General features: G+C 43.6%; 1 protein-coding gene across 1 annotated transcript; it reads right to left on the bottom strand.

The window, feature by feature from the left end:
- Window positions 1-559: 559 nt before the first annotated feature.
- Window positions 560-14,289, bottom strand: MESD (mesoderm development LRP chaperone). The gene is made up of 3 exons (XM_075006366.1): window positions 14,086-14,289; window positions 6,815-7,047; window positions 560-5,120 (listed from the first exon to the last, which is right to left on the bottom strand). The coding sequence occupies exons 1-3, from the start codon at window positions 14,245-14,247 to the stop codon at window positions 4,856-4,858; spliced, it is 660 nt and encodes a 219-aa protein (XP_074862467.1). The 5' UTR covers window positions 14,248-14,289; the 3' UTR covers window positions 560-4,855.
- Between the last annotated feature and the right edge of the window lie 1,788 nt (window positions 14,290-16,077).

Below are 16,077 nucleotides of genomic sequence, written 5' to 3'. Positions count from 1 at the left end.
ACAGCAGTAGGGGTCCTGCACTACCCCCCCCCCACCTGATTTTGCTTGAAGTCAGGATACTGGGCTAAATGAGCCATTGGTTTAACTCACTATAGCTATTCTTATATTTTTTAAGTTCCCAAATCACTGTCATAGGGCACCAGTCAAAGCCTAAGGTCATTCAGCTCCTCTAAATCTTTGTCAAACATTGAGTTTGGAAGCACATAATGCAAAAGTCTTTAAATGGAAGATAACAGGTTTACAAAATAGCTTTTTCATGTCACTTACGAAGTTTTTTTTTTTGGAGGGGTTGGGGATAGAAGCTCACTTTACTCTTTGTAGAGGAAATACTTCTTTCCAAAGGTGAAATGCTACTGGCTGCATAATCTTAGGTGCTTCAAAGGGAGTTGAGTTTTTGAAATGTTTTTATTTATACCACTAGATGGAAGTATAAGGATATACAATCTGTATAAACAATCTGAACAGAACTTACTGAAGAAATGGGAAGTCATCTTCCTTGTCTGTAAGTGGTCTGTAACAGGAAAGTACTGGGTACCTGATAAGAAGAAAAGACTCGTAACAGAGTTCTACAGTATTTTATTAAAATAATTCATTACATTGTTGAAAAAAATCAGTGTGTGTAGATTCGGTCCTGGAAATATTGGTGTAAACACTATCCCCAACTTCTCCATAGGCAATGGTGTTTCCACATTATGGTAACAGTTCAGTCTCTGGCATTCAATTCAGCTGCTACATTCAGCTTGTGTGTCAGGTAAGAGGTCCCTGTCCTGTTTTAAGTGAAGTCTGCAACAAAGCTCCCATTGGAACCAATGGAAGCAAGATCAAGTCAATGGAAATTGCATCATTGTACAGAACTTACAATCAGGAACTTTCAGAGAAATGTTTGATTCTCACTGAAAGAGTAAGTTTGTCATGGTGTTTCTAAAAACACTGTAAATTGGATTCCCATATTTATCAGATGTAAGGGCTGACCATCCTATTAGAACCACCGATATAGCAGCAAATCTTTATATTGTGTCACCCCAGAGTTAGTCAACTTAGGCAAGACATTTAGCTTTTGTAACACTTGAAATCCACAGAAGTAATTTACATTAGCACCTCAATTTTCAATGAAAGCTGTTTGCAGTATCATTGCTACAGCATGTCTGCTTAAAAAGCAGGTGTGCAACAGTTTAGCTTTGACAAAAGCAGTTTTAGTTTTCATGCAACTGTGTAAACAAGAAAATAAAGAGGGTGGCATCAGCATACAGAGTTCTCTGTAAAGTGGATCACCAACTTACATATTACATCACCCATTTAGCTGTATGGAGTATTTCCAGACAAGCTGTTCCTGCAGCCCAAACCAGTCAACCTTGTGTGACTTCTATTTAAGATTAAAAGCAGCACCTCAACTGCAGAGATGCATGTTGGGATCCACTAGATGGCTTAGATTCCTGCTTCACAATATCTTCACCACTGTTGTTATTTGTCCCTCCATTACAGATATTGTGTTCATTGCCCCAAGGTCACAGCTGATGCCAAAGTGTCATTGCACAAAGCACATGGATGAGCAAAGTGCAAGAACTTAAACAGATTTAAAGTAAATGGAAACCCAGAACATGCACACAACTCTTGCTGTGTGGCAGAACAGCATCAGAACTATAAGTAATCTCCTCACTCCCCTCTTTCTTTCTCATCCCTGCATCTCTTCTAGAGAGATATTACTTAGTAGCCTAAAACTGAAAGAGGCACACAGAGGAATAGTGAAGAGAGTAAACAAAGTGACACCATTTCCTGTTCTTTCTTTAAGATGTCATTCACTGAACCTCTTAAATTTACTATGAAGTAACACTAACAATGTAATGGCCATCAGTTAGCCAAGGAGCATGTGGGTAGGAGGGAGTTAAGAAAATGAAGTATAGGCAGCCTTGGTGAATGTAATACCCTATACTTTTTTTTTTTTTTTTTTTTTTTTTTTTTTTTTAATACATTTGAGGATCAAAAAGAATTAACTAATTAATAGTCCGTTATATGCCTCTGAAGTCTGTGTAGGGAAATAAGATGCCTTTAAAAAAGTTCAGTAACAAAATATGAAACACTATTTAGCACCTAATACTGACACTGGTTAACAGTTCAGCTGCGTCTACACCCAAGAGTTTTGGCGGCAGAAGAGGCCTTCTGCAGGCAGAGTCTCAACAGAACTCTGCTTTTGCCTCAACGGAGTTATCCCTCAAGAGATGCAAGGCATAACACTCTGCCAGAGTCCTGTAGACAGAAATGCAACACATGCACTTCTGTTGAGAGATGATTTTAGCGTAGACATAGCCTTCATGTCTACGGGTTTTTTCAAATTACCCTAGCTAGATCTAAAACTACACCTTTGCCCATTTTAGACAGGCCACTGTAGTTCTCACTACTACTGAATCAGGTTGCCTTTAGCTTCATTTTTAGCTGTATCTGAATACTTTTAATTTTTAATATTGCCTCTCAGACTATTTAGTTGTTTTTACAGTATCTGTAGTATTTCAAAAATTTACAATTTTTTGTGCTGGAACTGCATCATAGTGCATCGTTTTTGCCAAACTGGATAAAATATTCCAGGATGCATCTGGCATATATTAAAACAGAAACATTCTGTAGTCTCCTCAGAGATCAGAATTGCCATGTTAAAGTCTTTATATCAAATAAGAAAACATCCTTAATTGCTAAGCGATTCAAAGTCTATGTTAAAAGAACTGTATAATTTACTAGGTAAATTATAAAATTGTTTGTTGGATGCTAAAACATTTTGACTTTTATTTTTCCATATGAGTTTACTGGTGATTCTTTCCTGAAAAATGATGCAATACTCAAAATAAAGACAAATACAGAATGAGTACTTGCAAGCAACAGATTGATGATACATAAAAACAATGCGTCTACAAGAGCAGAAAACATTCCGAATATCAAATATCTACACGATGTTGTCTGACTTGCTTTATAGCTTTGCAATGAACAGCAGCGCAAAAAAGCAATATGATTAATCTCTGAAATACAAATGCTTTACAGCTTTTCACTCCGAGTATGCTGCAAATGTATATTTGCCCAAATCTTTTTTTACTGCAATTCACTACAATCTAACCTTTAATTCACATAAAGGCCGTCAAGGGGAAGAGTGAAAATACGTATATGAATACCTGCTTGTTTCAGCTACAGTTTAGTCTTTACCCATGAGTAATTATGGAAAACAGATGGATTAGCCTCCGTCCCAAAGATAAATGTAGTGAAATTGACATATCATGCCCAATTGTAAAAGGTGAATTTTGAAACAACAAAAACTAGATTCCATTTGTGTACAAATTTACAGTTATTCTAAAAACACTCACTAAGTCAACAGCAAAGTTAAGCATGCACAAAAAACTTTAGTTGAAAAAGATGAACTATTATGGTTCAAGCTAGGCTCTTTTAATTATCTCAACTAAAACATATGAATTTTGGCACCTCAAAACTCAAAATAAGTTTATTTCAGTAGTATCAAACATAGCCAATATTGTACCACTAATCTGAAAAGTATGTGCGCTCTAGTCCTTATGCATTTATTCCTCAACGGGTGTAAGAAAAAGCTTCAAAGTTGTTCAGGTACATGGATACAGTTAGAATAAAACATTTTTTTTTTTTTTTTTTTTTTTTAAAACCACCACACACACAAGTTCTCTTTTGAAGAGGATCTATATCCCCACTGCACTCCACCTCCAATCAACTTTCCCAGTATTTATGATTTTTGCAAAAGGGGTCTGATTTAATTATTTTAATGAGGAATTATTCAAGTAGACTGAACCAGTTACTAAAAACCAATGAATGCTACTCCTAACTCATCAGCCGCATGCATGCAATTTTAATGTGAGCTGTTTGCATGTAACTGAAAGAATGGACAGGGCCTAGATGACTAGCAGTACATTCAATTTTCCTTACCACTGAAGGTATGCTTAGAGTTATAAAAGCGCTCAAACCAATAAAAAACAAAATATTCAGAGTTGCTCCTCTTTTTAGCTCATTTGTTCTTTACTCTAAGAACTCAGCAAACAAACAAAAACTGGACTGGCAGTTTACACACCAATGCCCAGACCCTCAAAGATATTAGAGGCATCTAGCTCCAACCACATCCAGTGGCAATTAGGCACCTAAGTACATTTACAGATTGGGTAAGGGTCTGATTTTCTCTCTCAGACCATTTTAAAGCTGCCAAAGTAACTCCATTGATGTCCTGGGATTATGCCTCATTTACATTGGTAAAGACAAGAGAATCAAGCCCCGAGAATCTCCCTGCTTTTGCTGATTCAGAGTACAAACAAAAGGTTGTTTTTTTTTTAAAATCTTATATTATGCATCCAAGCACTTCTCAATGCCAGCTGTTGTATGCTGACGATATACTTTGCCTGAAATAAGAGTACTATTCATTAAGATTTTAATGATTATCACCCACTGAGCACCCAGTCAATATAATGGCTCCCAGGAACTGTGCCAGTTTAGTCTACAAGTCAGTGACTATGGGAATCATTGATAAATGACCTACCTAGCCACCACATCTGGTTACTACTCCATCTCACCACATGAGCAAACTTCATAACATCAGTTACAGTGATGTCTATTTTAATCAAACCTACTGAGTACAACATAAAAAGATGCTATCTAAAGTAAATTACCCACATTAATAAGTAAACTGGTGCATTTAACATAGTTTAACTCCAGTAATCCTTCCTCTTCTTACTCCCACTCCAACCCCCTTAAATAGCAAGAAATTGTACAGGTAAGGTTGCAAAATTTAGATGCAGTCAATTTCCTCTGTGGACAACGTGTTTATTTTCCATTTACTGTATTCAGTCTGTTAATTTATTTGTCATAGATCGTCTCTCTGTTTGCTAGCTCGGTTTTCTTCTTTGAGTGTGTTAGATTTCTTGTCTATGTCTTTCTTCTTTTTAGTTTTCTCTGGTTTGGTTTTATTTTTAACTTTTTCACTTTCTTCTGCTCCTTTGCCAGGGTACACTTGACCTTCTAGAGTTACATCTGCACACCTCTCCTGATTTACCAGAAAGTCTTTGATCTCCCATGCATAACTCCCATCACGTAGCATATAAATGGCACGATTTGAGCCAACAATAAACCTAGATGAAAAAAATACTATCAGTTAGCATTTGGTCTTTGAAGTGCTTAAGACATCATATTTCAAAAAGAGTAGGATGTAATAAGTAGCATTAAGACAGACATCTGTCTTTTTATAAAAAAAAAAAAAAGCAGGTATTCTTCATCCCACACACACAGTTTTTTTAATTGGTCTCTTCAGGAAATTTGCTGTTATACAATTACTGCTATTAAGTACAATTAAAAGTGCTGATATCTTATACTCATTAATATACATACAAATGAAAGCTAAGAGGAAAGTGAAACACAGAAGCTCAAAAACTATGCTTGTTCTGAGACTCTGTGCCTTCAAGGAACCCATAAAAAAAAAAAAAAAAGACATCTGCCTACGCTGCAAAAATGCAACTGATGAATACTCATGAATATGAAAAATATTACAGGATTCCATTAAGTGGTTAATAAACTGGCAACATGCACTAAATCACTTTCATGTAAAAAGAAACAAGCAGTATTCAGTTACTAGATGTACAATTAATATAGCAACTGAACTGTGTGTCTCCTCAACAGCACAAGCAATTTAGCATTCTTCGGTTTCAAAGGGATCTCTAAAAGTTAATTTTTAGTAAAAGAAATTCAAAGCTTAGTGGTGACACAAACTTCCAGGTGGAATGCTTCCCCATCAAGCACACAAACAATTACAGTTAGAAGACAGATGGCTATATTAACTGAGAAAAAGGTGAGGTCATACAGACACTGCGCTATACTATATAATTAGGATGACATAAGGCAGCTTTTGTCTATATTACAGCCTTCCTCTTGCTGATGGAAGTTCCCTACTACAATAATTAACAACTCCACACCCACGAGAGGTGTAAGGCTTATGTTGACATAGTTAGACAAAGCAGCGTCCATGTAGATGCTGCACTCCTTATGCTGACTATCTTGTTGATTTCATAGCAAGAGCAATGAAACTGAGAAGAAAGCCCCCCACTGCCCTCGTGCACTGGGTGGGCAGGACCAGAAAGACAGGTGTCCGCCCGCCCACTCCCTGTGCTCCTAGCAGGAAGCTGCCAGTGGAACTCAAGAGTGTGCTCTCATCTCCCTATACTGCCGCTCTGAGGTTGGAGGAAGAACTGCTGGTGGTGAAGACACCACCAATTCAAGGAGGATGGTGTGGCCATGAACCACGCCAGTGATTCCTGCAGTCACTGGATGTTAATGATTTATTGATAGCAGGGGTAAGGAACCTTTTTGGTCAGGTGTCACTGACCCACAGAAAAATCAGTTGGAGATTACCTGCAAGAGTAAACAAACACCAGTCGCTACTCAACTGCTCCCAAAAGTGGGAAGCAAAAAACCCCATCAACCCTCTCATACTTAACTTGGTGTGTGTCACACTCCAGACCCATGAAGAAGGGGCTCCAAGGTTCCAGACTTCTGGCCTCCAACATGGAGGCTTACCACAGGCCAAATCAAATTAAAACCAGAGGCTAAAAATTATTTGCCATGGTTTATAGTACAGGCATAACCTAAGCCTTAAACATGTTGTCTACCTGAGAAAGAGGCTTGAAGGAAGTTTAAAAAAAACATATAAACAGTGATTTCAGGGAGAAAAGAGATGGACTGAGAGAAACAGAGCAGTTTTGAAGAACACTTCAAGAAAAACACATCAGGATCCTGTCAAAGCAAATATGGAACTTTGAAGACAACTGCTTACCTCTGTACATCATAGTTTGCATTGAAGAGACTGCCCTGCCAGAGGCTGGTAATTTCCTCAGTCTCCTTTTCAGTCGGATTTCCTGACACTGTGACAAACATCATAAGAGTCTTTCCTTTTTTGGTCATTTTCAGGATACTCTCAGGCTTGCTTGGATCAATTTTGGAGAAGTCTATTGGTGCTGATGGCCTTTTGTGTTCAGGAAGGTCTCCCTCTTCTATGTCATCATCTTTCTGTTTTGAAAGAATCAGATTTTCATTACACATTAAAAACTTACTACATCACGTCTACCTAAACTCCAACCTATTGCAAAACTACTCTTTTGGCATTTGTCACTGTTTAGTTTGGAGAATTATTACGTGCTGCTTGTGATAAAGAAAATTGTGCTTGATTTAATTATGAGAATTCCAAAAGTAAGACAAACATAGCAAACTACATCTCCTGAACTTTTTACTCGGAAACTGTTCAAATTCTTAAGTCATATTTACTGACCTACTGAGATTCATCCCCACCCCCTTCACCTTATATATGTCACATGCTTTGGGGAGAATTCTGCCCTTATTTACCTCCTTGAAGTGCTATAGACTTCAACAGGGATACAAGGGTGCAAAACGACTAACAAAATTTAGCCAATCCATTTCACACTACATAAGAAGTGTAATTTAACTGGCATGAGACAATTACACCATCCACATACTTTATATACTCATTTATACAAGACATAGAAGCAATAAACACTTCAATGCACTTCATATATTTTGTGGAAATACAAAAGCAGTGTTGCAATGTACACCTGCACACATCCTCTTAAGGGTTAGTAGCTCTTCCTAATTAGGTCTCCTTTACATTTTACCTTCATTTCAACACAATACCTTATACAAGTTGCATCTCTCAAAACTAGGACTCTCTGGTCCAGCAAAACTATGTATGTTCTTGGACCAGAGAAGCCCCAGAACTGGGAGACTATAGTGGGAGGAGTGTCAGCAGCTGGGAGCCTTGCTGGGCCTGCCATATGGGAAGCCCACCAAGGTTGATATCCACAGGGACGGCATCCAGCAGCATGTGGGGCCAAGGCCAACATTGGCCTCTGGCAGCTCTGCCAGCTTCCAGGACCAGGGTCCAGCAGCCTGATGGGGAGTTCCAGCAATATGGGGGCTGACTGGAAAGGAAGCAGAGCAGCCAGCAGGGAATCTCCCCTGGTTTGGCAAATTCACTTGTTCAAGAACAGTGAGGTCCTAAGGGTGCCAGATGAGGGAGGATCAACCTGTACTAGCTTGTGAATCAGATATTATCCCTTACCACATGATGGAGACAGAAAAAGACAATGCAAAGTCTCCTACCCTTTAAAGGAGCTGGCTCAAATGAAAGACAGCAGCTGTTCTCCTGTCTGAAACAAGTGAGTTTGCTTTTTTAAGGATGTGCCTATGTTTTTAAACTTGATTTTTAACACAAGGCTGTTCTGCAGTTTTTAACCTTGGGGAATTATCGTGTTACTTCTTAAAAAGGTAATTGAACTTTTCCTTCTTCACTGCTTCCAAACTGGTTTTGATTGAACTTACGTGAGCTGTACATACAAAGCCTGGGGGAAAAAAGAGGAGGGAATAATTGTCTAATGGACTGAGTTCAGAAATTCTAACTGTTCTCCCAGCTCTACTACTGACTGCATAGGAGGTATGTTAAATTGTTAACCAGTAAGCTTCACTCTGAATGGATGAAGCTTACTGGTTACCCTAAGCTTACAGGCCAGCAGGAGCAGCCCTCAGCGACAGCCCAGGATCACCACTGGCAGGGTGCTCCAGTCAGCTGGAAAAGCCCTCATCTACAGTGGACCTGGCCCCAGACGCGCTGCAGGCAGGGTTGCTCCAGCCCTGTCAGAGCAGTCCCCATCTGTAATTAAACAGAATTTCACATCCCTTCTATGTAGCCTTGAGTAAAACATTTATGATGGCTCCTCCCCCCCTCCCCCGCACAAGTATTTAAGTGTTTTAAGAGAACAAACCCCATGGGGTGGGGTGGGACAAAAATCACAAACGCTTCTGAAAATCCCATAATTATTCTCTCTGCCTTAGTCACTAAATCCTGAAAAATGGGAACAACACTGTATCGGGATACTGAGAAATGCCATGTTTGTAAAGTTTGTGGGGGGGGGGGGGGGAAGCAAGCAATTTTCAAAACTATTTTTAAAATTATTTTAAGCAACACAAATGTAGCTTATTTTGTATTTTTGAAATGAGAAGCAAGGTTTCAATTAATCCTTATATGTTACACAAACCGGCTAATTCATGCTTATTAATGTTAATTAGCTGAACAGCTATGAAGATGTATTCATTTTATTTCACAAATTATAACGTTCCACCAAAAGCAGTGATCCCACAGCTTCCCTACATAGCACTTCAACACTTGAAGATCAGCTGGAAGCTTTGCAAGACATACATGGTATAAATATATATTACCATGTGAAGTCTACTAACTGAAAGCAAGACCAATAAGTGAAATTCCAGTTTAAAATGAATGCGAGAGTCTGCCATGCACATCTGAAGATTCACCAAAAGAGTACTAACTGGAGTAAGTAACACCCATATATTTCTTCTATTTTCTCCTCATATACCTCTCCCCGCAATGACCTTTTGGTTATTGCTTTCCTCATACTGTATTGTATATATTTCTATTATGGAACTAGCCAAAGGAAAAGATGGTGATTGATGATTTTAGCTCTGAGCCAAGTCTGGAGACTGCTGAAGTTTAAACTTAGTGCAATCATAAACGGCTTTAAAGAATAGCTCAGTGGTTTGAGCATTGGCCTACTAAACTCAGGGTTGAGAGCTCAATTCTTAAGGGGCGGGCATTTAGAGATTGGGGCAAAGAGATGTCATGGATAGTGCTTGGTCCTGCCAAGAGGGCAGGGGACTGGACTAGATGACCTCCCAATGTCCCTTCCAGTTCTAGGAGATGTGTGTCTTCAATTATGGCTGTGTCCACACTAGCCCAAAACTTCAAAATGGACATTCTGAAGTTTACTAAATGAAGCACTGAAATACATATTCAGCACCTCATTAGAATGCTGGCAGCCGGGGCACTTTGAAATTGACGCGGCTTGTCCAGACAGGGCTCCTTTTCGAAAGGAGCCTGCGTACTTTGAAATCCCCTTATCCCTATCAGCTCATAGGAATAAGGGGATTTTGAAATTGGTGGGGTCCTTTTGAAAAGGAGCCCCGTCTGGATGAGCTGCGTCAATTTCAAAGTGCCCCAGCTGCCGGCATTCTAATGAGGCACTGAATATGTATTTCAGCTCTTCATTAGTAAACTTCAAAATGGCCATTTGCATGGCCATTTTGAAGTTCTGGGCTAGTATAGACATAGCCTATATGTATGTATATGTAATGCAAATTTAGCTATAGAAAGAATTCTGGCCCAGATTTTTGGCTCCATTTCTGGCTCTCTTGTGCTCTTTAGGCTGCACAAAGTACAGGTTGGACCTCTGTGGGCCAGCACCTCAGAACCTGATGGGTCCCAAATCAGACAGTTTGCCAGACCATTGGAGGTCAATGAGACACTTCTAACTGCCAGCCTCTGCTCCCGGCCCCAGCCACTGGATTCCACTCCTGGCCTCGGCTGCCAGGTTCCATGCCACACGGCTCCCAGACGCTGGCCTGGCTCTGTTTCGGCCCTCCTGCTGCCCACCCAGCTCTGCTTCAGGTAACTGGCCAGCCCTGTTGCCACCAGGACTCTCTGGACTGACAACAACTGTGGTCCTGCTGCCATGGTTTTCGCCCTGAGTGCTTCAACTCTGGAGCACTTGCGAAGGTCCCTAAGGATACCAGACCATGGATGTTGCTGGTCCAGATTCATCCTGTAATGGGAAAGCAACCACGGAGGGGTTGTTAAGAGATTGCCCTGGCATACTGGTACCCTTGTGTGACATAAAGAAGGTGTCCTGTGAGTGATATTACTTGCTCCGCCAGTAAAATGGGCAAGGCCTGACCACCGTCCCTCTAACTTCTCCTGTAGCCATTAAAAGCACAAACTAAAAATCCTCAAACTCCTTTAAATATTACATGTTTGGTTCAGTCCCATGTGCTTGCAGGTTGAAGGCAGACATAAAGGTGGCTTAGCAGCAAAGATGCCCTCCTACCTCAACTGCCTCAAGAATGAGCTAAAGAGATACAGGGTAGATTTAACAATTGGGAATTAATCCTCAACAACCCAGTGCGGCTGGTAAATATTCTCATTACACAAGTGGGGAAACTGAGGTAGAGGAGTCAAGGAGCTTGGCCAAAGATACCTATTAAGGTAGCTGAACCAGGATTTGAATTTAATACTTCCTGACTCCTAACACCACAACTATTCGTCCCTATGGGCTCATTTTTATCAACGCCATTCTGCGACAAAACTCCTTTTCCTCCCCTGCCTCTTTCCACACTTTATTTCCAAGTTCCCCCCAACAGTCAGAAGGATGGGAGAGGGGGATGGCAAAGGCAATGGGACAAGAGGAGGGATGAGTGCACAGATAGCCCCACTCCAAACTCTTCAGCCTTGCAGGGCTCACGTGCCCTTTTGCGAGCCCCCTGGGAAAGCACAGCATGACTGCCACTTTCCAAGCTTTAATGATGGTTACCACAGAAATAGTAACCACAAAAAAAAAAAAAAAGGCTCTCCACAAGTAAACATGTTAGCTAGTCATGATTACCATCATTTTAAGTCAACGGTTAAATATAGTTGATCATCATTTTAGCTATACATACTAGTTAACAATTTCTAATGTGATCTTTTCTTCCTATAGACAAGGTCTTACTACCAGTTCGTAGAATGAGAAATCCAAAAGTTACTAAACAAAAATACTTTGTGAGAATTTCAGTGGCATTTTTTCCCCCTCTACAAAATTATCCTGTGAGAATAGAACATGCAAAAACCAGTTCCCATACTTAGATTTAGAGCCCTGTACAACTGGATAAAGTCATGTATTTTCATCTAGGCTGCTTTCAAACACTGAACATATTGGGTAATAACTGTAGGGGAAGGAATGGAGACAGAAGGTTCAGGGCATTTGGAGGGGGGGCGGGGGGGGGGAGAGAAAAACAGTAAAGTCAGCCGATGGAGAGAAAAGAAATAGAAGAGGATGTTGCGACAGAAGATGGACCTATAGGGAAACACGGGATAGGCCAAAAAAGAACATTAACGGAACATACGAATGGTCTGACCCAGTATGATCTTCCTAGTCCACTATCCTTTCCTCCTACAGTGCCTGATTGCCAGATGCTGGGACTGGAGAACAGGATGGATAACTCAGTAATAGCCCTGTTCTGTTCATTCCCTCCAAGAATCCCTCTGAAGACAATCATCTTTTCATATGTATAGCTGGGAAGTTTTCCAGCATATATTACTTTGCATTTAACAACACTGAATTTCATGTTCCCCTCTGTTGTCCACCCAACCAGTTTTTGAGATCCCTTGATAACTCTCCACAGTCAGCTCTGGACCTACCTTGAGCTTTTTGTATCAACCCCAAACTTTGCCACCTCACTGTTTACCCCATTTTCCAGCTCTCTCATTAATATATTTCAACAGCAATGGCTCTAGTACAGATCCTTGTAAGAAGCTACGAGGGTTACTAACAAATGTACGAGCATAAGCCTTCGTGGGCAAAGACCCACTTCGTCAGATGCAGGTAGTGGAAGTTTGCAGAGGCAGGTATACCTGCATCTGACAAAGTGGGTCTTTGCCCACGAAGGCTTATGCTCGTACATTTCTGTTAGTCCATAAGGTGCCACAGGACCCCTCGTTGCTTTTGCAGATCCAGACTAACACAGCTACCCCTTCGATACTTGTAAGAAGCTGTTACTGACTTCTGTGCATTGTGAAAAATAACCATTTATTCCTCCGCACTATTTCCTTTCAGTCAGTTACAGTAGAGTATGGTGAACTACAACTCAGCAGCTCAGGAGAGCCACACAGTTCATGTGCCACTCCAACCATGCACCCCACCACGTGGTGGGACAGCTGCATGGCAGTGGTGGCGAAGGTGGCCCCTGCCATAGTTTCTCTGGTGCAGTGGCACCAGATGGGAGCAGCACAGGTCCTGCTGCGCTGAGGCCTGTGGCCCAGAGCGGCCTCAGGCCTAGTGCAGCGCCTGTAAACCCAGATCCAGCAGCGGCAATTCTGGTGGAATATACCATGGTAGAGTGAGGGTGCCTGGCTCTGAGGGAGGGCATGTATTAGAGCCGGGGCAGCTGGGAAAGCCTGGTGCTGGGAAAGGGGACCATTTATTTAGAGTGGGGGAGAGTAGGGGCAGGCACCTTGTGGCAAACGTGTGAGGAGGACAACCCCAAGCGTGGCAATCCTTGCTTTACTAGTGGACTCTACTGATCTAGTCCTAGTGACTTATTACTGGTTAATAAATAACATTGTTAATATGTCTGAGCAGCACATGTCTGCAAGATGGGGACCTGAAAAAGTAACTCATTTGGAAATCAGTCTAGTTGGGAAGACAGAGTGGAGAACAAAGTGGGCTACAATTAATTGAACTGGTACGTTAATTTGTGCTCTCAACCACAACTGCCTAATAAAAACCACTGTCCCTGTTAATCCAATTTCACAAAATAACTGACTTGCTCCTGGGCTTTAACCACAGCATAGCTCTCAAATAGGGGAAAATACAAATCAACCCTGGCCAAGATAAAGGGATCAAACTGCCAGCTGGCAGGGTTATGCCCTCATCACAGAGTGCAACCCGGGGGTGGGGGTTCAAGCACATGAAGGAGGGGGCGCAGATGACTAAGGCCCGTCCTATCTAGTCCATCAACCTCTCTGGCCCCCAACATTTTGTTGGCCCCCACCTGCTGCGGGTGTGGGATAGCTCGGAGGGGCGCCGCCCGCCTTTATCAGCGAGGGAAGCCCGACCCCGTGGCCCAGTTCGCCGCCCGCCTGTTTGCGAGGGGGATCCCACTCCGCTCTCTCCCGCCCAGGCGGACACGGCTCCACCTGCAGTTTAGGAGCAGTGCCCCACCACCCACCGGGGCGCGGGCCGCAGCGCAGGGAGCGCCCAGGGGATCTGGGGGACGTTGGGAGAGCGAAGGCGGCAGAGGGGGCGTCAGCGGGAGCGCCATGTGGACAGGCGGGGCGCGACCCGGCGGGGGGGCACCACGTGGATTGGAAGGAGCCGGCCAGGGTACACCGCGTGCTCTCTGGGGAACAGCCTGGGGCTGAGCGGGGGGCACCGTGCGGCCTTCCCGGCTCTGCGGAGGGCGCCGCGTGTCCCCAGGCCCAGCCCGTACCTCCCACTGCTCCAGCAGCCGGGCCATGTCCGCATCGTTGTAATCCCGAATGTCCTTCTTCTTCTTGGCGGGCCGCTTCCCCTCCGGCTCGCCGGCCCCGGTCGCTGCCGCCGCCAGCAGCAGCAACAGGCCCAGGCGGGCCCAGCCAGCGGCTGCCGCCATCTTCTCCGCGCGGAGACGAAGGCGCCTCCCTGTAATCCTGCCTCCGAGGGCGGGGGCGGTTCATCTTGAGTCCGCAGGCCCGGGCTGACATCCGGGGCGGGGCGGAGCCGGGAGAGTGGCGTCCGTGCCGGGGCCCGCTGTGCCCAGGTAGTCGGAGCCGGGGTCCGCGGGCAGCCCGTCGCCACCCCCATCGTCCCCGCGGCCTCTGCACCCGTCGGCCCGCTCAGGCCCTCCTGGAGGCCACGGGGCCTCACCCAGGGCAGTATTTGCTCCATCCCTGCAATGAAAGATGTCCTGGTGTGCAAAGGCCGCTCGGAAAGTCCTTTAAGCGTTTGTCATCCCTAAGTGATTTCCCGTCTCTCTTCCTTCAGGGGGAGGGGTACCAGATACAGTCGGGCCAGCGCCCCGCAGGTTCAGAAATCGCGCGCTCAGTTTTAAACTCATGAGATTATGTAAAGAATAATCAGGTTTGGTGGTTTTATTCCCCTCCTGCTTTTAGAGCCTTTTGGATGCCCGGGAGTCACATTTTGCAGCTTACCCCGCAGCCAGGACGGCTAGAAAGTTTAAGACGGAAGGCTAAAAGCGTCACATGTCCACTTCACCCCGGAGGCTGAGGATTAAAGAAAAAGATCATTATCTTGGGACTTCTGGCACAAGCGTAATAGCTGACATGACGGAGCCCTGCAAAACCACTGATACCTGCTCCGTATCCGTGGATGCAGCTAGCCACGATTCGTTTTTGTGGCTGTTGAAGGAAATACAGATACAAGTGGCTCTGCATGGGTGGTTGTTTCACTCCACCCTGCCTGGTGCTTTCATGGAAGTGGGATCAGGGCAATCCTCTGGAGTGTGGATAAGGGAGGATGTTTGTCCTGCTCTGCCCTGCCAGGCACTCCTGCTCGGGAGCAAGAGAAGTACCTAGACCTGGCTACCCAGCTGGAGTGCCTGGCAGGCAGGGCAGACAAGGACAAGCACCCCTAGTAAACATACTCATCCGCACAGATGCTCCTGAGAGCAAGACACTGAGATTGCTTGATGCTGCCAAGGTGTGGATGGGTATACAGGTTGAACCTCTCTAGTGCAGCACCCTCAGCACCTGACCAGTGCCAAACAAGAATTTGCTGGATGACAGGAGGTCAATACTGTCTAGCAGTGTTACTAACACTTCCACTGCTTACTGGACTCTTAGAAGACAATTAGGGGCAAATTAGAGCTAAACAACAGCACAGAACAGTGAGAGCCAGGACTGCTGTCTGTAAACAAACTTCATGGGACCCTAGGAAACTTGGTTACACCCATGACAAGTGGTTGTCCAGGTAACTGAAATCATGCTGGATTATGCATGCTGCTGGTCGAGAGTGTGCTGGAATAGAGATTCAACCTGTACATATAAAATGCAGGGAGTGGTTTATGGATTGGGTGCAAGTTGTTTCTAGCAGATGTGAAACAGATGGAGATTCACATTTTTATATTTGTGCATGGCTCCCAGATGTGGTCACTGGCTAGTCTGACCTATAAGGACTGGTTCCTACTGCATGGGAATCCTCTGGCTTTTGGAACTTATACCAGAGATCTCATGCGAATGTAGTAGGAGACTTGCTTTAGCTGCCATGTAGTCTCTGCTGGGTTAAACAGTAATAGCTTCTGACAAGGTGAGAAGGAAAGCACTACTTTTAGGACCTTGGCAGGTGAACTGGAGTCCTGTATCACAGGAAGGGAAGCTGAATGGAGGAAGTCCAGATCAAGTCAGTCACTGGCCTGTTCCAGATCCACTAACTAAGAACCCCTGGGATCTAAGGCTTGGGTCTGTTACAGCTGCCTTGTTTCCAC

Source organism: Carettochelys insculpta, chromosome 12, assembly GCF_033958435.1.
Source record: "Carettochelys insculpta isolate YL-2023 chromosome 12, ASM3395843v1, whole genome shotgun sequence".
NCBI lineage: Eukaryota > Metazoa > Chordata > Testudines > Carettochelyidae > Carettochelys > Carettochelys insculpta.
This window is presented reverse-complemented; position numbering and strand designations above follow the sequence as displayed.